Here is a 20,773-nt window from a genome sequence, read left to right on the forward strand (position 1 = left end):
AAAGAACACCATACCCACAGTGAAGCATCACAGTGGCAGCATCATGCTTTGGAGCTGTTTTTCTTCAGCTGGAACAGGGGCCTCAGTCAAGGTATAGGGAACTATGAACAGTTCCAAATACCAGTCAATATTGGCACAAAACCTTCAGGCTACTGCTAGAAAGCTGAATGTGAAGAGGAACTTCATCTTTCAGCATGACAATGACCCAAAGCATACATCTAAATCAACAAAGAAATGGCTTTACCAGAAGACGATAAACGTTTTGAAATTGCTCAGCCAGAGCCCAGACCTGAATCCGATTGAAAATTTGTGGGGTGATCTGAAGAGAGTTGTGCACAGAAGATACCCTCGCAATCTGACAGATTTAGAGTGTGCAAAAATTACCAAGTCAAGATGTGCCATATTGATAGACTCATACCCAAAAAGGCTGAGTGATGTAATACAATCAAAAGGTGCTTCAACAAATTATTAGTTTAGCCACTACCGACGAGCCGCCGCAGTTATACGGTGACAGGTCCTCTCAGCTGCGTGAAATCACGTAGCTATACGTCATTTCGCATTCCAGTCGTTAGGGGCGCGCACGCCTCCTGCTCGCCCCTGGTGCCGACGCGCGTGCCCGGTGGGTGCAATCACCGCCGGGCACCCGCGATCGCTCGAGAACCGGGAGCTGTGTGTGTAAACACACAGCTCCCGGTCCTGTCAGGGGGAAAAATCACTGTTCGTCTGTTCATACAATGTATAAACAGCGATCTGTAATTTCCCCTAGTCAGTCCCACCCCCCTTCAGTTAGAACACACACAGGGAACATAATTAACCCCTTCCTCGCCCCCTAGTGTTAACCCCTTCACTGCCAGTGGAATTTTTACAGTAATCAATGCATTTTTATAGCACTGATCGCTATAAAAATTACAATGGTCCCAAAAATGTATCAAAAGTGTCCGCCATAAGGGCGCAGTACCGATAAAAATCGCTGATCGCCACCATTACTAGTAAAAAAATAAAATAATAAAAATGCCATAAAACTATCCCCTATTTTGTAGACGCTATGGGCCAGATTCACAGAACAGATACGACGGCGTATCTCCTGATACGCCGTCGTATCTGTTGTTCTATCTATGCGACTGATTCATAGAATCAGTTACGCATAGATAGCCCTAAGATCCAACAGGTGTAATTGAATTACACTGTCGGATCTTAGGATGCAATACCTCGGCCACCGCTGGGGGGGGGGGGGTTTGCGTAGTAAACCAGCGTCGGGTATGCAAATTAGTAGTTACGGCGATCCACGACGGTTTTTCGCGTTCGTTACGTCGTTGCTACTCTAGTTTCCCGTCGCAAAGCTAGTCGTCGTTTTAGGTGCCCTAACTTTACACAGCCCATGTTAAAGTATGGCCGTCGTTCCCGCGTCGAATTTCAAATTTTTTTTTTTTGCGCAAGACGTCCGGGAATACGAAAGTACGTTACACACGTCGCCGTTCGAAAAAATGACGTCACTTCGCGCAAAGCACGGCGGGAATTTCAAAACGGAGCATGCGCAGTAGGTCCGGTGCGGGAGCTCGCCTAATTTAAATGGCACACGTCCCTTTGAATTACGCGGGCTTACGCCGGAGGCCGCCGGCGGAAGTTTTCACGCAAGTGCTTTGTGAATCAGGCACTTGCGATGAAAACTTGCGGCGGTGTAACGTATCTACGATACGTTACGCCGCCGCGATTCTACGTGAATCTTGCCCTATAACTTTTGCGCAAACCAATCAATGAACGCTTATTGCGATTTTTTTTTTTTACGAAAAATATTTAGAAGAATACGTATCGGCCTAAACTGAGGAAAAAAAATGTTTCTTTTATATATTTTTGGCGGATATTTATTACAGCAAAAAGTAAAAAATATTCATTTTTTTTTTCAAAATTGTCACTCTATTTTTGTTTATAGCGCAAAAAAATAAAAACTGCAGAGGTGATCAAATACCGCCAAAAGAACGCTCTATTTGTGGGGAAAAAAAGGAAGAAAAGTTTGTTTGGGAGCCACGTCGCACAATTGTCAGTTAAAGCGACGCAGTGCCGAATCGCAAAACGTGGCCCGGTCATTGACCAGCAGAATGGTCCGGGGCTGAAGTGGTTAAGGGTGTGCACACTTAGGCAACCTTATTATTTTCATGTTTTATTTTTACTTCCCTCCACCTAATAGATTTCAGTTTGTTGTTCAGTTGAGGTGTGCAGTTTATAGGTCACATTAAAGGTGGAAAAAGTTCTGAAATTATTTATCTTTGGCTCATTTGTTTACATCACAGAAATCTGACATTTTAACAGTGTGTAGACTTTTTATATCCACTGTATAAATATATAATATTTAGTATACAAAAAAACATACAAAATTTTTGTAAAGAAAATTTAAAATAAATAAAACCCACCCTGATTTGCCTTAAAAGGTAAAGAGGTGTAAATAGTACGAAAAAAATGTGTGCCAATACAGGTTACATGTGTGAAATGGCAGGAACCCTGTTTGGGACGTGTTTTTAACCACTTCAGACCGGGAGGACGTCCTCGGCTTTGTGCGGTGATATCTGAATGATGAGTGCAGCTGCAGGCATCATTCAGATATCATCGTCTTCAGCCGGCGATTCTGTGCACCAGAAGAACAATCAAAGCGGCGGATCGATCTTCTAGGCAGCGGGAGGGGACGTCCCCCCCTCCCGCCGCCATCCGGTGCTTCTTCCGGCTCTCCCGTGCCATCGGGGGCCCGGAGAGCGAATCGGCCGGCGCTCGTTGGTGAACCATAGAGATGACTGGTGAACAGATGGTCACAGTCATCTCAATGACCGTCGGAGGACCGGGCGCGACGTTATGACGTCACGCCCGGTACCCGGAAGTAAACAAAGCCGCTATCGCGGCTGTCGGCATGTAATCGGTGATTTTTTTTCACCGATTTCATGCTTGAAAGCCTGTAGGAGAGATGTGGGGTCTTATTGACCCCACATCTCTCCATAAAGAGGACCTGTCACAGTGATTCCTATTACAAGGGATGTTTACATTCCTTGTAATAGAAATAAAAGTGATAAAAAAAAAAAAAAATGTAAAAAAAAGTGTAAAAATAAAAAAATGAAGTAATAAAAAAAAAATGTAAAAACGCCCCTGTCCCGGTCGCTCGCGTGCAGAAGCGAAAGCGCATGCAAGTCCCGCCCACATATGTAAACACCGTTCAAACCCCACATGTGAGGTATCATCGCGTGTGTTAGAGCGTGTGCAACAATTCTAGCACTAGACCTCCTCTGTAACTCAAAAATAGTAACCTGTAAAAAAAATTAAAGCGTCGCCTATGGAGATTTTTAAGTACCGAAGTTTGGCGCCATTCCATGAGTGTGCACAATTTTAAAGCGTGACATGTTAGGTATCTATTTACTCGGCATAACATCGTCTTTCACATTATACAAAAAATTGGGCTAACTTTAGTGTTTTGTTATTTTTTAATTCATGAAACTGTTTTTTTCCCTAAAAAAAGGCGTTTGAAAAATTATTGCGCAAATACAGTGCGAGAAAAAAAGTTGCAATGACCGCCATTTTATTCCCTAGGGTGTCTGCTAAAAAAAATATATAATGTTTGGGGGTTCTGATTAATTTTCTAGCAAAAAAAATTTGATTTTTACATAAAGGAGAAAAGTGCCAAAATAGGCCCGTTAACGAAGTGGTTAAAGTGCATCAATATCATTTGTGTGATGACGTTATTATGCACGCATGACTATGTTCCACGTGTGTACATCCGATGTTCGAAAACGCTATTGCCAACATTATTGAAAAAAGGTTATGAGTTGTATGTGCATGATTACACTGATCCACTGCATGAAGAGAGCTGCTATAATTTTTCGCATCATACAGTACCTAATAGGCACTAATTATAGTGAGGGTGCCAGTTCATATGTTTTTATTAATACTTGACTAAATAAAATAATATACATACATTTTGGGGAATAATATCTGGCAGTTATAATTTAGAAATAATGATAGTGGAGTTGAGTCAAAGGCAAATATTTCTTGTTTGATTTGTCTTGTTTAAAATAATCTTACAGAAAGCAAGAGGATATTATCTGGCATATTGATAACATCAGATAAAAAAAAAAAAAAAAAAAGACTATACCCAACCTGGTAATAGAAGAATGCAGGTGTGATCTGCCTGATCACTAAGACCACATATAAATGTATGTTCCAGTCTAGCAATATATGGTATGCTCACAATGTACAAAGATCAGGCCATAAATTAAGCTTATATTTTAGATCCAGCTATTGTTAAAGGTCATCCTGCCAGCTATAATCCTCATGTATTTTTATATCCGGTAATTGTGACTAAAAAAGGGCACTTGGCAACCTTACGCATGCATATCTGAAAACCTTTGGCAACTAACACATATTTTGATATGTCAAACTAAAACATTCAATGAAATGACTAATTAAAAAAAATATGGTTGATTACTTACAAAGCGACACTATATGATGGTTTAAGAAATTTGTACAGTACCAGTTTACATTTCATTTTTTTATGTGAAAAAGACTTCATCAAAATATGCCCCATGCATACACAAAAAGGCATAATCTAAAAAAAAAATTATAGCTGAATTAAGTTTGTACTGTTTTGGAAAATTACATGAACACAGAACAGTCATTGATGTACCTAATCCTTGGTTCTTGATGAAAGTCTCCTGTACATCTGTTACCTTTTCCTGAAGCTGATCCACAAAATTATCGTCATACTTAAAAAGATATATGCAATGAAACAGAAATACATTTTATAAAAACAAAGTTAACATTGTATATTTAAAAAATATAGCCAATCTAGATGTCCCTAAATTATGACTATTTTAACTATGACATAATAATGTTTGAAGTGGTTGTAAACCTGAGGCCTTGTACACACGACCGTTTTCCTCGACAAAATCCATCAAGAAACTTGGTGGCAGAGCGTTTGTAATGGAGATAGCACATTCGTCACACTGTAACAGACTGAAAAGCGTGAATCGTCTCTTACCAAACTTTGACTTAACACGCAGTAACATGAGATTAGCAAAAGCAGACCCAAGGGTTGTGCCAGTGGAATCGAACTTCCCCTTTATAGTGCCATCGTACGTGTTTTACTTCACCGCGTTTGAGAACGACAAGATTTTGTCTTGACAGTGTGTACGCAAATAAAGCTTGACAAGATTCTCGACAAGCCTGACAAGGAACTCGTCGAGGAAAACGATGTTTCTTTTACGACCAGTTTCTCGGTCGTGTGTATGAGGCCTCAGACATGAAAAAAGAATAAACCACATCCCACTGTGACAGAAGACTGTACAGGACAGATGGCTGTATATAAACAGGTACAACTTATGTAGGAGAATTTGTTTCATCTCTGTGCATCACCTGAGGCCAGTCACTTCACTGGGTATATATTTGGGTTTACAACCACTTTAAGGAAACGGGTATCTGATGTCTGCTTTATCCAAGAAAACACTGAACATCAATTTAATAAGTCTGTATATTGAATCTTGTTTTCAGCATTTAGTCTTTCTATGAATAAATTACTAAATTGACATCTAAAGATAGTCATATAATATTATACCATTATAATTTTAGAAAAAGTTTGCTATTTTCTTCAAAACCAACCTACATTTACACCAGAAAATGCCTAACAACTCAAACTTAAGTGTTCTTCCAGCTTTGTTATGGATTTTCAAGAGTGTTAGGTACTGGGAATAGTACTGCTTACTAACTGATCTCTCTCACTTGTGAGGAAAGTAGAAAGAACCATTGATTGGTTATCTTTACTAATTTTAACAGGTGGCTCTTTCAAATATTTTTTTTTTCCTTTTTTATTAAACTGGAGTTCTTTAAGACAACACTCAATTGTACAAATACTTTTGGACCTGATCCTGCAAATGCTGCATTCCTGTGGAGTTCCCTTATACTCTGTATTCCATGCTACAGAGTCTGGGCATCCCTTTTTTGGCCTTCCTTTGTATTCCCTGTCTTTAACCACTTGTCGACCGTTTAACGCACATTTACATTGGAAGAATGTCTACTGTGCATATAGCAATGTACCTATACATTGCTTTAAAAAACCTGCCTTGCAGGCGCGCGGGCCCGCCGTGAGCTCTGTGACAGTGCACGCGTAACCCGCAGACTCTGTGTCCGCCCGTGTTCCGCTGTCATTGGGAGCAGTGATCAGTGTCATGTCACAGGTAGTCCAGACCCCACACAGTTAGAATCACTCCCTCGGACACACTTAACCCCTTCCTCGCCCCCTACTGGTTAACTCCTTCACTACCAGTGTAATTTACACAGTAATCGGTGCATTTTTATAGCACTGATCGATGTATAAATGACAATGGTCCCAAAATAGCGTCAAAAGTGTCCAATGTGTTCGCCAAAATGTCACAGTCACGATAAAAATTGCAGATCGCCGCCATTACTAATAAAAAATAAAATAAAAATGCCATAAAACTATCCCCTATTTTATAGACTCTATAACTTTTGCGCAAACCAATCAATATACGCTTATTGCGTTTTTTTTACCAAAAATATGTAGAATACATAGAACTGGAAAATGCTCCTGGAGGCCCTGAATTTATTTGCCTCTAAACCTCAACTTCTGATGCTCAGATTGGCTAAATCAATTTCAACAGTAGTTAAAAACCTGCACCTATGAGGAACTTCCAGATAATCTAATACTATAGGACAACCCAATACTTGTCCAGTTAAAATTTCTACCAGACACTGTATCCTATTGAGCTAAAGTGATGTTGATTCTGTCAGATATATATAGTATCTCACAAAAGTGAATAGACCCCCTCACATTTTTGTAAATATGTTATTATATCTTTTCATGTGACAACACTGAAGAAATGGGTTAAAGAAAAAAACATTGTAATAATATATTTTTCAAAAAAGATGGACTTTGTAGGCACATTGAGATAATATAATTTTTTTTTTTGATAATACATAAATAAATACATTGATGCATCTATAAAAAATTGTGAGGTGTGATTTTTAGCCAGGTGCTGGTTTGTGAATCAAGGTTACCATTGATAATATCCATTAAGCACCATTTATTGGTGAGTGTGCATATACCAATATACATGATGGCCCAGATTCTCAAAGGGCTTACGACGGCGCAGCGCCATGTACTCCGTCGTAAGTCCTAATCTGGGCCGTTGTATCTATGCGACCGATTCTTAGAATCAGTTACGCATAGATATCCATTAGATCCGACAGGTTTAAGCCTCTTACGCCGTCAGATCTTAACTGCAATTTTTTTTTGCCCGCTAGGTGGCGCTTCCGTCGATTTCCCCGTCGAGTATGCAAATGAGCTAGATACGCGAATTCCCGAACATACGTGCGGCCGACGCAGTAAAGTTACGACGTTTACGTTGGGCTTTTCCCGGCGTAAAGTTGCCCCTGGGTCTATGAGGCGCAACCAATGTTAAGTATGGCCATCGTTCCCGCGTCAAAATTTGAAAAGTTACGTCGTTTGCGTAAGTCGTCCGTGAATGGGGCTGGACGCCATTTACGTTCACGTCGAAACCAATGACGTCCTTGCGACGTCATTTGGAGCAATGCACCCTGGGATATTTTACGGACGGCGCATGCGCAGTACGTTCGGCGCGGGAACGCGCTTCATTTAAATGCTACACGCCCCCTACCCGCCAAATTTGAATTAGGCAGGCTTACGCCGGGTGATTTACGCCGCTGCAACTTTACAGGCAAGTTCTTTGTGAATAAAGCACTTGCCTGAAAAACTTGCGGCGGCGTAACGTAAATGAGATACGTTACGCCCGCCGAAATTTACTCCATTCTACGAGAATCTGCCCCGATGTTTCTATATCCATATATTGAGTGCAAACTGTCTGTATGCTTTACTGTATAAGTTTATTCTGTATTCTAATTGAAGTTTATTTCTTTAAAATCCAGAAGCTCCTGAAGAAGCGATATATTTGAAATTGCGAAACATGTAGAGCTGTTTTTTAATGCTTCAAGGCTCCATCTGGCCCAATCCAGGAATTATTACTCCACCCAGCATGGGATCTGTGCTTTGTTACAGCTCCACAACAAGTTCTGAGGCTATTGAGTACATTCTCTGGAAGACCATTTGGCCTTTTTTCTATTTATTGTGTCATAAATTTTTATAGATGCATCAATGTATTTATGTATTATTAAAGGGTCACTAAAGGGAAAAAAATGTGTTGAAATGACTGTTTACAGGGTATAGAGACATAAAAGTTAACTAATTCCTTTTAAAAATGATTACAAATAGATAAAAATCAATCATATAATGTGCCTGCAGGTTAGTTTCACTTTTAAACTGGTTTCATGTTCCTGTGAATTAGAGAGACACACAGAACAAAAACAAACAAATCCAGGGCAGTGTTTTGTTTTTAAAATGAATCTGATTGGTTCTGTTAAGTTTTAGACACACAGTAATGACAGCGTAGACCACCGTGAAAAGCTCCCAGTACTGTGGTTATAAGGAAACAGACAACCAGGAAGTGTGGAGATCAGAGCAGAATTACAGCAACTTCAAAGCAAAAACGAACAATAAGGACATGAAACCAGTACTGCAGTAAGGTAAAGGAAGCTATTTAGCTAAAAAAAATATTTCCTTTAGTGATCCTTTAAAATCATTTTTTGATATTATCTCAATGTGCCTACAAAGTCCATCTTTTTTGAATAAAATATTATTACTATGGTTTTTCTTTAACCCATATATTATAGGATGTGGCACTTATTTTACATAGGGTGTTTGATTACCACCCTAGGGCAACTGTAATCAACTTTAAATCAACACTGAAGAAATTACACTTTGCTACAATGTAAAGTAGTTAGTGTACAGCTTGTATAAGTGAGTTATTTTGAGGGGACAGCAAATTTACAAACACACAGCCATTAATGTCTAAACCACTGGCAACAAAAGTGAGTACACCCCTAAGTGAAAATGTTCAAATTGGGCCCAATTAGCCATTTGCCCTACCTGGTGTCATGTGACTCCTTAGGCCGCGTACACACGGTCGGTCCAAACCGATGAAAACGGCCTTAAGTCCAGGTTCATCGTGTGTAAGGCCCATCGGTCCAAAATTTTAAAACATGCTTTAAAATCAAACCGATGGACCGCTGCCCGATCGGTCCAAACTGATGGTTAGTACAGAAAACATCGGTTCAAAACCCACACATGCTCAGAATCAAGTCGACGCATGCTTGGAAGCATTGAACTTTGTTTTTTTCAGCACGTCGTGTGTTTTACGTCACCGCGTTCTGACCCGATCGGTTTTTGGAACGATGGTGTGTACGCACATCAGACCATCAGGCCACTTCAGCGGTGAACCGATGGAAATGGCCCGTCGGACCATTCTCATTGGTTTGGAACGACCGTGTGTACGCGGCCTTAGTGTTACAAGGTTTCAGGTGTGAATGAGGAGCAGGTGTGTTAAATTTGGTGTTATCGCTCTCACACTGGTCACCGGAAGTTCAACATGGCACCTCATGGCACAGAACTCTGAGGATTTGAAAAAATAATTGTTGCTCTCCATGGAGATGGCCTAGGCTATAAGAAGATTGCCAAGACCCTGAAACTGAGCTGCAGAACGGCGACCAAGACCATACAGCAGTTAAACAGGTTCGACCAAAGAAGTTGACCATGTGCTCAGCGTCATATCCAGAGGTTGTCTTTGGGAAATAGATGTATGAGTGCTGCCAGCATTGCTGCAGAGGTTGAAGGGGTGGGGGGGTCAACCTGTCAGTGCTCAGACCATATGCCGCATACTACATCAAACTGGTCTGCATGATGCACAATAAAGCCCGCAAACAGTTTTCTGAAGACAAACAGGCTAAGGACATAGATAAGTGGAACCATGTCTCGTGGTCTGATGAGACCAAGATAAGCGTATTTCGTTCAGATGGTGTCAAGCATGTGTGGCAGCAACCAGGTGATGAACACAAAGACAGGTGTGTCTTGCCTACTGTCTTGCATGGTGGTGGAAGTGTCATGGTCTAGGGCTGCATAAGTGCTGCTGGCACTGGGGAGCTACAGTTCATTGAGGCAATCATGAATGCCAACATGTACTGTAACATAGTGAAGCAGAGCATGATCCCCTCTCTTTAGAGACTGACGCGCAGGGCAGAATGAGCCCAAACACACCTTCAAGACGACCACTGCCTTGCTAAAGAAGCTGAGGGTAAAGGTGATGGACTGCCAAGCATGTCTCCAGACCTAAAACCTATTGAGCATCAGTTGGGCATCCTCAAACGAAAGGTGGAGGAGGAGTGCAAGGTTTCTAAAATCCACCAGCTCCGTGATGTCATCATGGAGGAGAGGAAGAGATCTCCAGTGGCAACCTGTGAAGCTCTGGTGAACTTCATGCCCAAGCGGGTTAAGGCAGTGCTGGAAAAAAATGGTGGCTACACAAAATTTTGACACTTTGGGCCCAGTTTTGACATTTTCACTTAGCGGTGTGCTCACTTTTGTTACCAGCGGTTTAGACATTAATGGCTGTGTGTTTGTGTTATTTTGAGGGGACAGAAAATGTACACGGTTATACAAGCTGTACACTCACTACTTTACATTGTAGCAAAGTGTCATTTCTTCAGTGTTGTCACATGAAAAGATTTAATAAAATATTTACAAAAATGTGAGGGGCGTACTCACTTTTGTGAGATACTGTATGTTAATAATCAGTTATGTACCTATGACCAATTTCAGGAGTCTTTTGCTTTCCCTAGAGGTTTCTTCCACTGCTAATACCCTTTAATTATAATGAATACATCTCAGGGGCCTAAGGGGTTGATATCTGTCTTGCACTCTGTTACTTCATACCAAACTGGGCAAATCTACTTTGGTGGTTGGGGACAGGCGAAAAAAACAGCTGAAGATTGGGATGATATTTGGCAATCATACTTGTCGGTATCTCCGTAAGTCAATAATAAACGTATTAACCTCCTTGGCGGTATTCCCGAGTGTGGCTCAGGGTGAAATTTCAGTACCATTAGGGGTAATACCGATTGCATCGCTGGGTCCTGGAAGAAGTGACTTAGCTTGTCCCTGGGATCCCATGATGTATTCCCACTGTGTCCGACAGCTGGATCTTGAGCTCGATGCTCTGTGTGTTCCGGCTTCCCTGTGAGCGTCGCAATGCAGGGGGGTGGAACCGATGGCAGATTCAAAATTTGTAAATCACAACACACACAATACATTGTAATCTTATTGGATTACATTACTGTATAAAATAATTTGACCTCAGTTTGCCCCCCAGTGCTTTGTCCAGTGCCCTTGCCTGCAGTTTTACTGTTCTTTCTGCCTGGAAACTGGAGAACGACCATGGCATCAAAAAAGCGAGCCTCTACATCAAAAGTGGTTTATGACCTGCTGAAAAACAGCGATAGCGATACAGAATCACTTGCAGAATTGAGTGATAGTGATTCGTGGGAAAATTCGTCAACAGACACAGAAAGTGATTTCAGCGATGATCCTGCAACTGAGCTCAGTGATGTGTGGACTTGGTGCTCTATTGACTGTGGTATGGATCACCAGCTCCCCCAAGATTCCCATTTACTGGAGCACCTGGTATTAAAGTGGATGTTTTGACCGATGAGTTTATTGAAAAAATTGTTACGGAGACAAACCGGTACCATGAGCAACAAGCTGCTAAGCATCAGAGGTTTTCAAGGAGCAGACAGTGGGAACCAGTGACCAAAGAGCACATTTGGAATTTCTGGGCCTAATAATTCTTCTTCAGGGAGTGGTGGGGAAACCACTGCAGAAGTGGTATTGGACAACCAATAAATTACTAGCCACTCAATTCTTTGGCCTGGTCATGTCAGAGTACAATTTTTCCCTGATAATGTATTGCACTTTGAAAACAATGAAGAATTTAATGAAACTACTCATCCAGCACCAAAACTCAAGAAGATTTGGGAGGTACCGTATTTTTCGCTCCATAAGACGCACCTGACCATAAGACTCACCTAAGCTTTGGAGGAAAAAAACAAGAAAAAAAATATTCTGAGGAGGTTATTACACATTACCATTTAGTTGCTGGAGGTCACAACACATTACTGCTTGCTGATTGGTTTCTAGAGGTTACTACAGATTGTCACTCACCATTCAGTTGCTAGTGGTTACTGCACAGTAAATGCAATGCAGGGTCCCCCTCTGCAAGTTGCTCAGTCCTGCTGCTGCTTTAACAATCCCCACCCCCACTGCTCACAGAAGAAGGGAGAGGAAATGGAATGCACACAGACACAGCCCGCTCTGTGTGTCTTTCATCTCTTACTCGGCTTGTGCTGCTGCCCGGAGAAGGAGGGGGGGGGGGACACAGAGAGCCCGCTCTGCCGTGAAAAGGGGGGGTGTACACAGACAGCTTACTTTGCCTGGAGAAGCTGGGAGAACACAGACAGCCCGTTCTGCCCAGAGAAGGAGGGGGGGGACACAGAGAGCCCGCTCTGAAATAAGAAGGGGGGGTGTACACAGACACCCTACTTTGCCTGGAGAAGCTGGGAGAACACAGACAGCCCGCTCCGCCCGGAGAAGGAGGGGGAACACGCTCCCTGTCACGGACACACAGATGCTCCCATCCTGACAGGGAGGAGCAGGCAACCCACAGCTGAGGAGTTATGCGGCTGGCTCAGCATTCGGCAGCGCTGGGGGTCTGGTCTATATTAGCTCCATAAGACGCACAGGCATTTTCCCCCATTTTTGGGGGGGGGGGGGTCTTATGGTGCGAAAAATACGGTATATCAAATGATTCAGAAGAATTTCCAACTGAGCTATGTGCCAGATAAAGACATCAGCATAGATAAAAATCTAATTGTCTATAAGGGAAGGCCCAGCTGGATACAATACATGGCATCAAAGAGCATGATTTGGCAAAAAATCCTTCATGCTATGTGAATCGAACACTGGTTACATTTGAAATTCTGTCCTATATACTTGGAAAGGAACCAAATTCAACCCAAAATACAGTAATTATGGTATGGCAACATCTTCCCTTCTTTCACTGATTGAGCCATTGCTAAATAAAGGCTATTGTGTAACTACAGACAACTTTTACACATCTCCTGAACTTTATGAGTTCCTTCTACAGAACAAAACGGATGCCTATGGAACCGTTAAGGCTAAGCGGCATGACATGCCACCAATCTTTGGAAATAAGAAGCTCAAGACAGGAGAAATGGTTGCTTGGCAGAAAGACAAAAATATGGCACTGCGATGGTGTGACAAAAAAGATGTGTGTCTAATGAGTACAATCCATAACACCTCAAATGCCATGGTGCATACAAAAAGGTGGGAAAGACATCATGAAGCCAGAGGTAGTGATAGACTAAAACACCACAATGGGAGGTGTTGACAGAGCCGACCAGGCAATGACATTTTATCCAGCAATGAGAAAACAAGAAAAATATGATTTTTGTACTCGCCGTAAAAACAAGCAGAGCTCCTCAACGGAGGAGGTGCAACTTTAAACAGCCGCCGGCAAAAACTAGCGGCCGAAAAAAGCATCAGAAGATGCACTCACAGCAACCATGTAAATTCTGGAAAAAGCGTGAACGGACGAGCAAGTCACCGACTCGCACACCTGTGAGACCGACGCATGATGTCGGAAAAAAACCCAGGAAGCACCAATTGCCCTGGTCGAAAGTGCCGTGACCGGAAAGGGGGGCCCGCCCCTTAAGAGCATAGGCCTGTATGACGGCTTGCCTGATCCACCGAGAAATGATGGTCGACAAGACCGCCAGGCCCTTTTGTGGACCAGACACCGACACAAAAGAGAGTCTGAACTCCGAAACGGAGCCGTAGCAGGCTGGTACACCCGCAAAGCGCGTAGAAGAAGAGAAGTTCGCGGGCGCACCATCACCTAATCCTAATAGGAGGATCAAGCATGGCGGCTTGCAAGACAAGACCGCCAACTCAGAAACCCCTCTAACAGAGGTAAAGACCACTAAAGGGGCTATCTTCTGAGATAGCGTCAAGAGAAAATCTCTCTGATGTTTCTAAAAGGAAGGTTCCTGAAGAACCGAGAGCACCAGAGTCAAAACTCATGGGGGAAGAGATTGACCAAGAGGGGAAAGTATATGACAAACCCCCTGCACACAAAAAGGGACCCACCAGGGAACGGGTCGCAAAAAGGCCACTGAAAGAACACAGCCAAGGCTGAAATCTGTCCCCAAACGGTGCTTTAAGCAATTTTTAGATCCACTCCAAGCTGTAAAAACAGCAGCACCCTGGACACCGAGTACGTCACTCCATCCCTTCGCACCAAGAGATGTAGGCCTGCCAGGTGCGACGGTAGATCCTCCGGAAGAAGACTACCGTGCCCTCAGCATTATTGAGATGACCGAGTCAGACAGACCCCGGTCACATAAAGTCTGGCTTCCAATAGCCATGTTGAGCAAGTCAGTGACTGTACAACAGGAGGAAGTATGGGACCTCGAGACAGTGGGACCTTCTGCCCTGGCAACTGCCAGGGTACCTCCGATACCAGGCGCCCGATATCGGCGTACCAAGGACGCCAAGGTCAATCTGGAGCAATTAGAATCATCGGGATCTCCTCAGCCTCCACACTGTGGAGCAGCCGAGGAAGCAACTACAATGGAGGAACGGCAAAAAGTCGCCGATACAGACCCCACAGGGCCGCCAGCGCGACTTACGCGTCTGTACCAGATCACTAGACCTGGCCACTAACTTCAACACCCTTGTAGTGGAGACGAGCGGCCAGGAGATCCATGCCCTGTGAGGCTCACCTCCTGCAAGGGAGCCAAAACACCCCAAGCACAAAAACCAGTTGCCCTGGTCCAGCATCTGGTGACTCCAGTAGTCCGCCTGCCGGTATACCTGATGGTAGACAGAAACCACGGCTGTGGCGTTGTCCGGCTGAAACCAGATCAGACGACCTTGCAACCTCCTCGACCACGAGGAGAAGCATAGCCTGATCGCCTAAAATAGTAGGACAATGAACGGTAGACAGCACTAGCCAGGCCCGACTCTGGGTAGCTATCGAGACCGGACACATTCAGGGAGGTGTAGCCGTAGGTCCACGCAAGTCCAGCGACTCAGGGCCGACTGGACCCCCCAGGTTTACAACCCGTGAGCTGGCATCCATCATAAACACCGACCACTGGAAGGAAGAAACAACTTCCTGGACCGAAGAGTCGGGGATCTCCGTCACCAACTCAGAGAGACTCTGACTAGGTGGCGCACCGGAATCTGATGATTTCAGAGACCAGAGATTTTTTACCACCTGGACAGTATTTCCCCTGGAAAACCCGAGTGTGGAACTGGGCATACAATAGCGCCTTAAAGGAGGCTACCCACAGGCCCCAGACCAGCAGAGAGAAGACCGATTGGGTGATGCCAATACCTTCACCGCAGACTGAAGAGTCTGCAATTTCTCCAGGGGAAGAAAGACCTTCGCCACCGAGGAGTCCGGATCAACCCTAGATACTCCAACGCTGAGTCAGAAACCTAGCATGCCCAAGATTTGAACCCTGGGTCGCACACATGGAGGGCAGAAGCTGCTCTCAGAAGAAAGTCGTCCAAGTAGCCAACGAGGCAAAGCCTCGCTGTCCCAACAAAGTTAGGATAAGTGCAAGCTCCTAGCTGAAAACCCATGGTGCTGACGCCAGATCAAAAGGGAGGGCCACAGGCTGACAGAGACCCTCTCTTATCACGAAGCACAGAAAAAAACACTGACATGCACAAAACGGGACATGCATGTATGCGTCCCTGATGTCCGATGACGCCAGGACGTCCCCCGGATGGAGCGCAGCTACCACCAAACGAATGGATTCCATGCGGAACTACCTGACGTTCACAAATGTATTTAGGGCCTGAGGCCCATAGAAAACTTCAAACCTCTCTTCCTTCAGGAAAGGTAAAATTACCCTGCAGCTTAACAGGTCCCACACTGCCAAAGGCAGACCGACGGGCTGGGAGAGGAAGACACGAGGTAAGAACTTTGGGCCAAATCCACAAAAGAGATACGCAGGCGGAACTGCTGTTCAGCCTGCGTATCTCTGTGGCTAACTTTGGAAACGATCCTCAAAAGGATTTTTCCAAAGTTAGGCAGAAGATCTGACATCTGTAAGACACTTACACTGTCAGATCTTAAGATGCAGTACCGCATCCGCCCGCTGGGGGCATTTCGAGTCGAAATGCCACCTAGCGTATGCAAATGAGTACTTAAGCAGATCCACAAAGCTTTTAAGCTTTGTGTTTTCTGCGTAAGTTACGATTTGCTTGCGCAAAATTAGGGCTGGTTTTACAATGTGTAAAGTTAGTACACCATGTAAAACCAGACCTTTTTTTCGATCGCCGCTTGTTTTTTTTAAATTTTGATTTTTTTTCCCGCCGCGTAACTTTTTTTTAACCCGTCGCAACTTTATTGTCCCGTCGCAATCCACAAAGCCCGGCGTAAATTACGTTCGCGCGCTGCCCGTCGGGAAAAATGACGTCACATGCATGCGCAGTACGTCCGGCGCGGGAGCGCGCCTAATTTAAATGGGAATCGCCCATTTTAATTAGGAACGCCTTAGGATGCACGGAGTTAAGTTGCACTGCCGCAATTTTCCGGGTAAGTGCTTTGAGGATCGCTACCTAAATTCGGAGAATTGCGGCCGTGTAACTTAACTCTGAAAAGTTAAGTTAGGCAGCTTTTCTGTGGATTTGGCCCTTTGTTTTGTGGATAGGAGGAAACCCTATCTAGTACTCCGAAGAGACCACCTCGCAGACCCACTGGTCGGAGAGCAGGGAGGTTTCACCGAATTGTGAACCTGCAAGCCGCCCCTCCCACCTAGAGACAGGGAGGGAAGGCTACATACATTGGCAGGATTTGGGTGCCGGCGTGATCGGCTTACGCACCCAGGGACAGATTAGTCCCCCAGCTGGGCCTTTGACGGCCTGGGAGGGTTGCCCCTAAATAATACACACACATAGTGTGTATGTATATTATGTAGGTGTATGCACACATGCCTTTGGAGGAAACTGGAGTACCCGGAGGAAACCCACGTAGACACAGGGAGCGACAATGCAAGCGTCAGGCAGATTGGCGTCAGTGTCCGGATTCAAACCAATGACTCTCTTGCTGCCAAGTAATGGAGTTAACCACTACACCACTGTGTGCATAAAACTATTCTGAAACAGAAGCCCTGGATAACAAGGGCACAGCATTCAATGAAGCATCACAGACCTATATGAGTAAAAAAACAGAAAAAATATTGCGCATACCAAAGTGAGTGTGTAGCAGCTGCGTCTCAAATGTTATATAACATCAACCAATAACTACAGAAAAAAGGAGTCACGCTAAATGATTGAAAATTGCATATAGAAAATATCCAGTGAGTGGTTATGTGCAAATCTAAAAAACATGAACCAAAATAATCATAACAAATAAAGTCTATAGATGTGGTCCACACAGTAATTGGTGAAAAAGAGGGAAATGTACTCAAACAAAATACTGAATGAGTATAAAAACACAGTCCCAAATATAGTAGTAGAGAAAAGTCCCAAGGTGTTGAATATATCCACAGCGTCGTGATAACTGACAAACAGGAGACCTCCACCAACGGGTAACACTGACTCTTACCACAGAGCAAATAAAAAACAGCAATAACGATATCCACTCTCCACTGGGAAAACAGACTCACTCATCCATCCACTTATGGTTCTCTCACTGGGCAGCCCAAATAGTTAATTTGAGTAGAGATAATCAGGCATGTCAAGGGTTAAGTGTGTTTCATCCGCATTAGTCCTGGTGGTGTGTGTACATCACGGGCTGATGGTTGCGATCTGAGTCCTGTAGCACTCCTGTCTGCACTGAATGTGTACAGCGCTGGCCGGCGGCTGGGGATCGTAAAGGCTACGTGATGTGATGATGATGTTGTTGTCATCACTTCCGGGATTCAGGCTGGCGGGCAGCGGCTTCACGATCGAGACATGTGTGTCCCTTCTTTAGTCTATTTTCTATATGCAATTTTCAATCATTTAGTGCGACTCCTTTTTTCTAGACCTATATGAGGCCCTGGACCAGCTGGTCCGCTAGCCTAATAACTTCGGGAGAGAGTCGGTGCTCCTCCACTGTCTGGTGCAAAATGCTCACTCCGTGAGTTGTATACAGCACTAGGGGTCAGGACTTCTCCAAGATGGCCGCCGAGTATTCAGAACACGGCCACAGGAAAATGGCAGACCACAATGTAAGCTGTGCCATAGCGCGGGTACGACAAAATGGCCGTCAATGGGAGTTTTCAATGTAATTGAAAAACCTCTCAAAAAATGGCGCCAGCGCCGACTGAGACCCCAGAGTAGTGGCCACAATAGGCCGCAAGTCAGACCCCAGCATGGTAAACATGGAACGGGTCAGTACTTCAGATCTTCTATCAGTCAGATCCATACAAGCGGGGGTTCCCACAATAGGGAGAGTGGTCACCTATACATGACACCCGGAGGGTCCACCACCGGAGAAGAAGCCCACCTTTTGAAAAGGCTCTCCTCAAAGGGGCACTGAACCGCGGTGAGGGACTACAAAAGCCCTCAGCGGCTGTTCTCATTCCGCCTCTTAGAAATGATCAAAGAAGGACACAGACCCCAGGAGGAGACTGCCCAGCGCTGCCGTCCACTCTCAGCACACAGCGTGAGGTAACTGAGCGGCATCTGCAGGGACCTGTGTGCCAAATAGCAGCAAAATTCCGCGTTTAAACAGGAAAAGCCTCCTAGGGCTCTTTAACAGTGAAAAACCCCTCACAGGAAAACCCCATACAAAAAAGAAAAAAACACAGGCCAGATAACACATTACCCTCAGGAAGGCCCCCTCCCCCTGACAGTGGCAATGTTAGCAATGCAACAAGGGAAAAGGAGCAGGGAAGGGAGGAGAAGAGGACCCCCGAACCCCAGGAATGCCCAGCCGTACCAACCTACCGAAGCGGGAGGGACTGTACTTACCCGTCCAAGCGAGGATTCGCTGACGCATTCCTGACAGAACTACAACCGCAATGGAGGTAGCTGTCGGCCCGGTCCACTGTGAGTGAGACAACACCACAGCCCAGTCACATGTGGACCTCGGAGCAAAGCTCACCGGCCACCCCTGGAGTAATGGTGTATGGTGTGGCAGACCCAGCCTCTTTGCAAAGGTGTGCCTACGCTTGCTGGTCGGACTGAGTAGACTACAAGGATCTATATTATCCAGCCTGTCTCTCAGCCGACAGTTGAAAGAGGATTCTTCAAGAAAAAGTAAAAGAAAATAAAATAAAATTTCTCCTCAGGGCGCTGGGCCCAAAGGGAGCCATACGTCCTTCTCCCTGCTAGGCAGAACGAAACTGAGGCTGCATGCTGCAGTGAGGAGGGTTATGTCTGGAGTGACCGCCCCTTGGGCGGGGCTGTTCAACTCTGTTGAAACAGGGAACATAACCCACCTGTCAAGATTTAAGGAGCTGTGTCCGTCCATGGACGATAAGAGAAAAAAAGTATTACAAGATCTTTAGGCATCTTATTGAGTAATGCTTGTGGAATGCCTACATTGTGCAAATCTTGTGGTTCATGCTGACTTTGTTTGGAAAGTTGCCGAACTAATCTTTCTGAACCACCAAACACCAACGGCTGTAAATAGAGCTGGACGTCATGCTGCTGGCGTTGTCAACCCGGAACGCTTCACTGGTCGTCACTTCATGGACCACATCCCACCAACTGAAAAAAAGTCAGCACTCACAAGGATGTGTGTGGTTTGTTGTTCAAAGTGTGATGACAGTGGAAACCAGGTTCTACTGTCCTGATTTTGATGTCGTACTTTGTTCGGTCCCATGTTTAATAATGTATCATCCCCGGGATCTTTACTGAAGCAATATGACTGGTAATATTGCACCCTTGTTTGGACAAAAAAATATGTCAGTGTTTTTGATTTGATTATATTATTGACAAAAATGTATTGAATAAAATGTATTATTATTATATTAGTTAATATATTATAATTTATGATTTTGTGTTTCCAAGTTTATCATACCCGGGATGTCTAATAGACTCTGGTTCGGACAGATTTAAGAGAGTTATACCTAAGAATTACAGATCTACAATATAAAATAAATGTAAGTGGGTCTTTTGCGCTACTGAGAGTAAATCAGTGAATGTGAAAACTACAGAAAAGTGATAAAGAACTCAAAAACTGCAAAATCTAACAGTGTTCACCATACACAAAATTAATACAGAAGTGATCGCACGCTTAAAGGGTCACTAAAGGAAAAAAAATGTTTTGCTGAAATGACTGTTTATTGGGTATAATGACATAAAAGTTAACTGATTCCTTTTAAAAATGATTAAAAATTGAATTTAATCTATCATATAATGTGCCTCTAGTTTCAACTTTCGGTTTTAAAGGTACATACATGAAGTTCCGGGTGAGAGGTGAGTCGGGAAGACTCACAGAACAAAAACAAACAAATCCAGGGCAGTGTTTTGTTTTTAAAATGAATCTGATTGGTTCTGAGGAGTTTTAGACACACAGTAATGACAGCTTAGACCACCGTGAAAAGCTCCCAGTACCATGGTTATAAGGAAACAGGCAACCAGGAAGTGTGGAGATCACAGCAGAATTACAGCTACTTCAAAGCAAAAACGAACAATGAGGACATGAAACCAGTACTGCAGTAAGGTAAAGTAAGCTATTTAGCTAAAACATTTTTTTTCCTTTAGTGACCCTTTAAGAGTGATGTCACTACAAACACTGAAACACCCTGCTTTATGAAACAAACAAAAAAAGAAACACCCTGCTAACAAGCA

The 20,773-nt window shown here is 44.0% G+C and overlaps 1 protein-coding gene across 5 annotated transcripts in view; it reads right to left on the minus strand.

Moving 5' to 3' along the window:
• The window catches only part of TEX14 (testis expressed 14, intercellular bridge forming factor), a 639,745-nt gene that overhangs the window by 62,163 nt on the left and 556,809 nt on the right, over positions 1-20,773 (minus strand). For all 5 annotated transcript variants that reach the window (XM_040336821.1, XM_040336817.1, XM_040336820.1 and 2 more), the window contains one exon: positions 4,661-4,739. In XM_040336821.1, the coding sequence (XP_040192755.1) occupies positions 4,661-4,739 (79 nt within the window). The remainder of the gene's footprint in view (positions 1-4,660; positions 4,740-20,773) is intronic.

The sequence above is a fragment of the Rana temporaria genome, chromosome 2 (assembly GCF_905171775.1).
Source record: "Rana temporaria chromosome 2, aRanTem1.1, whole genome shotgun sequence".
NCBI lineage: Eukaryota > Metazoa > Chordata > Amphibia > Anura > Ranidae > Rana > Rana temporaria.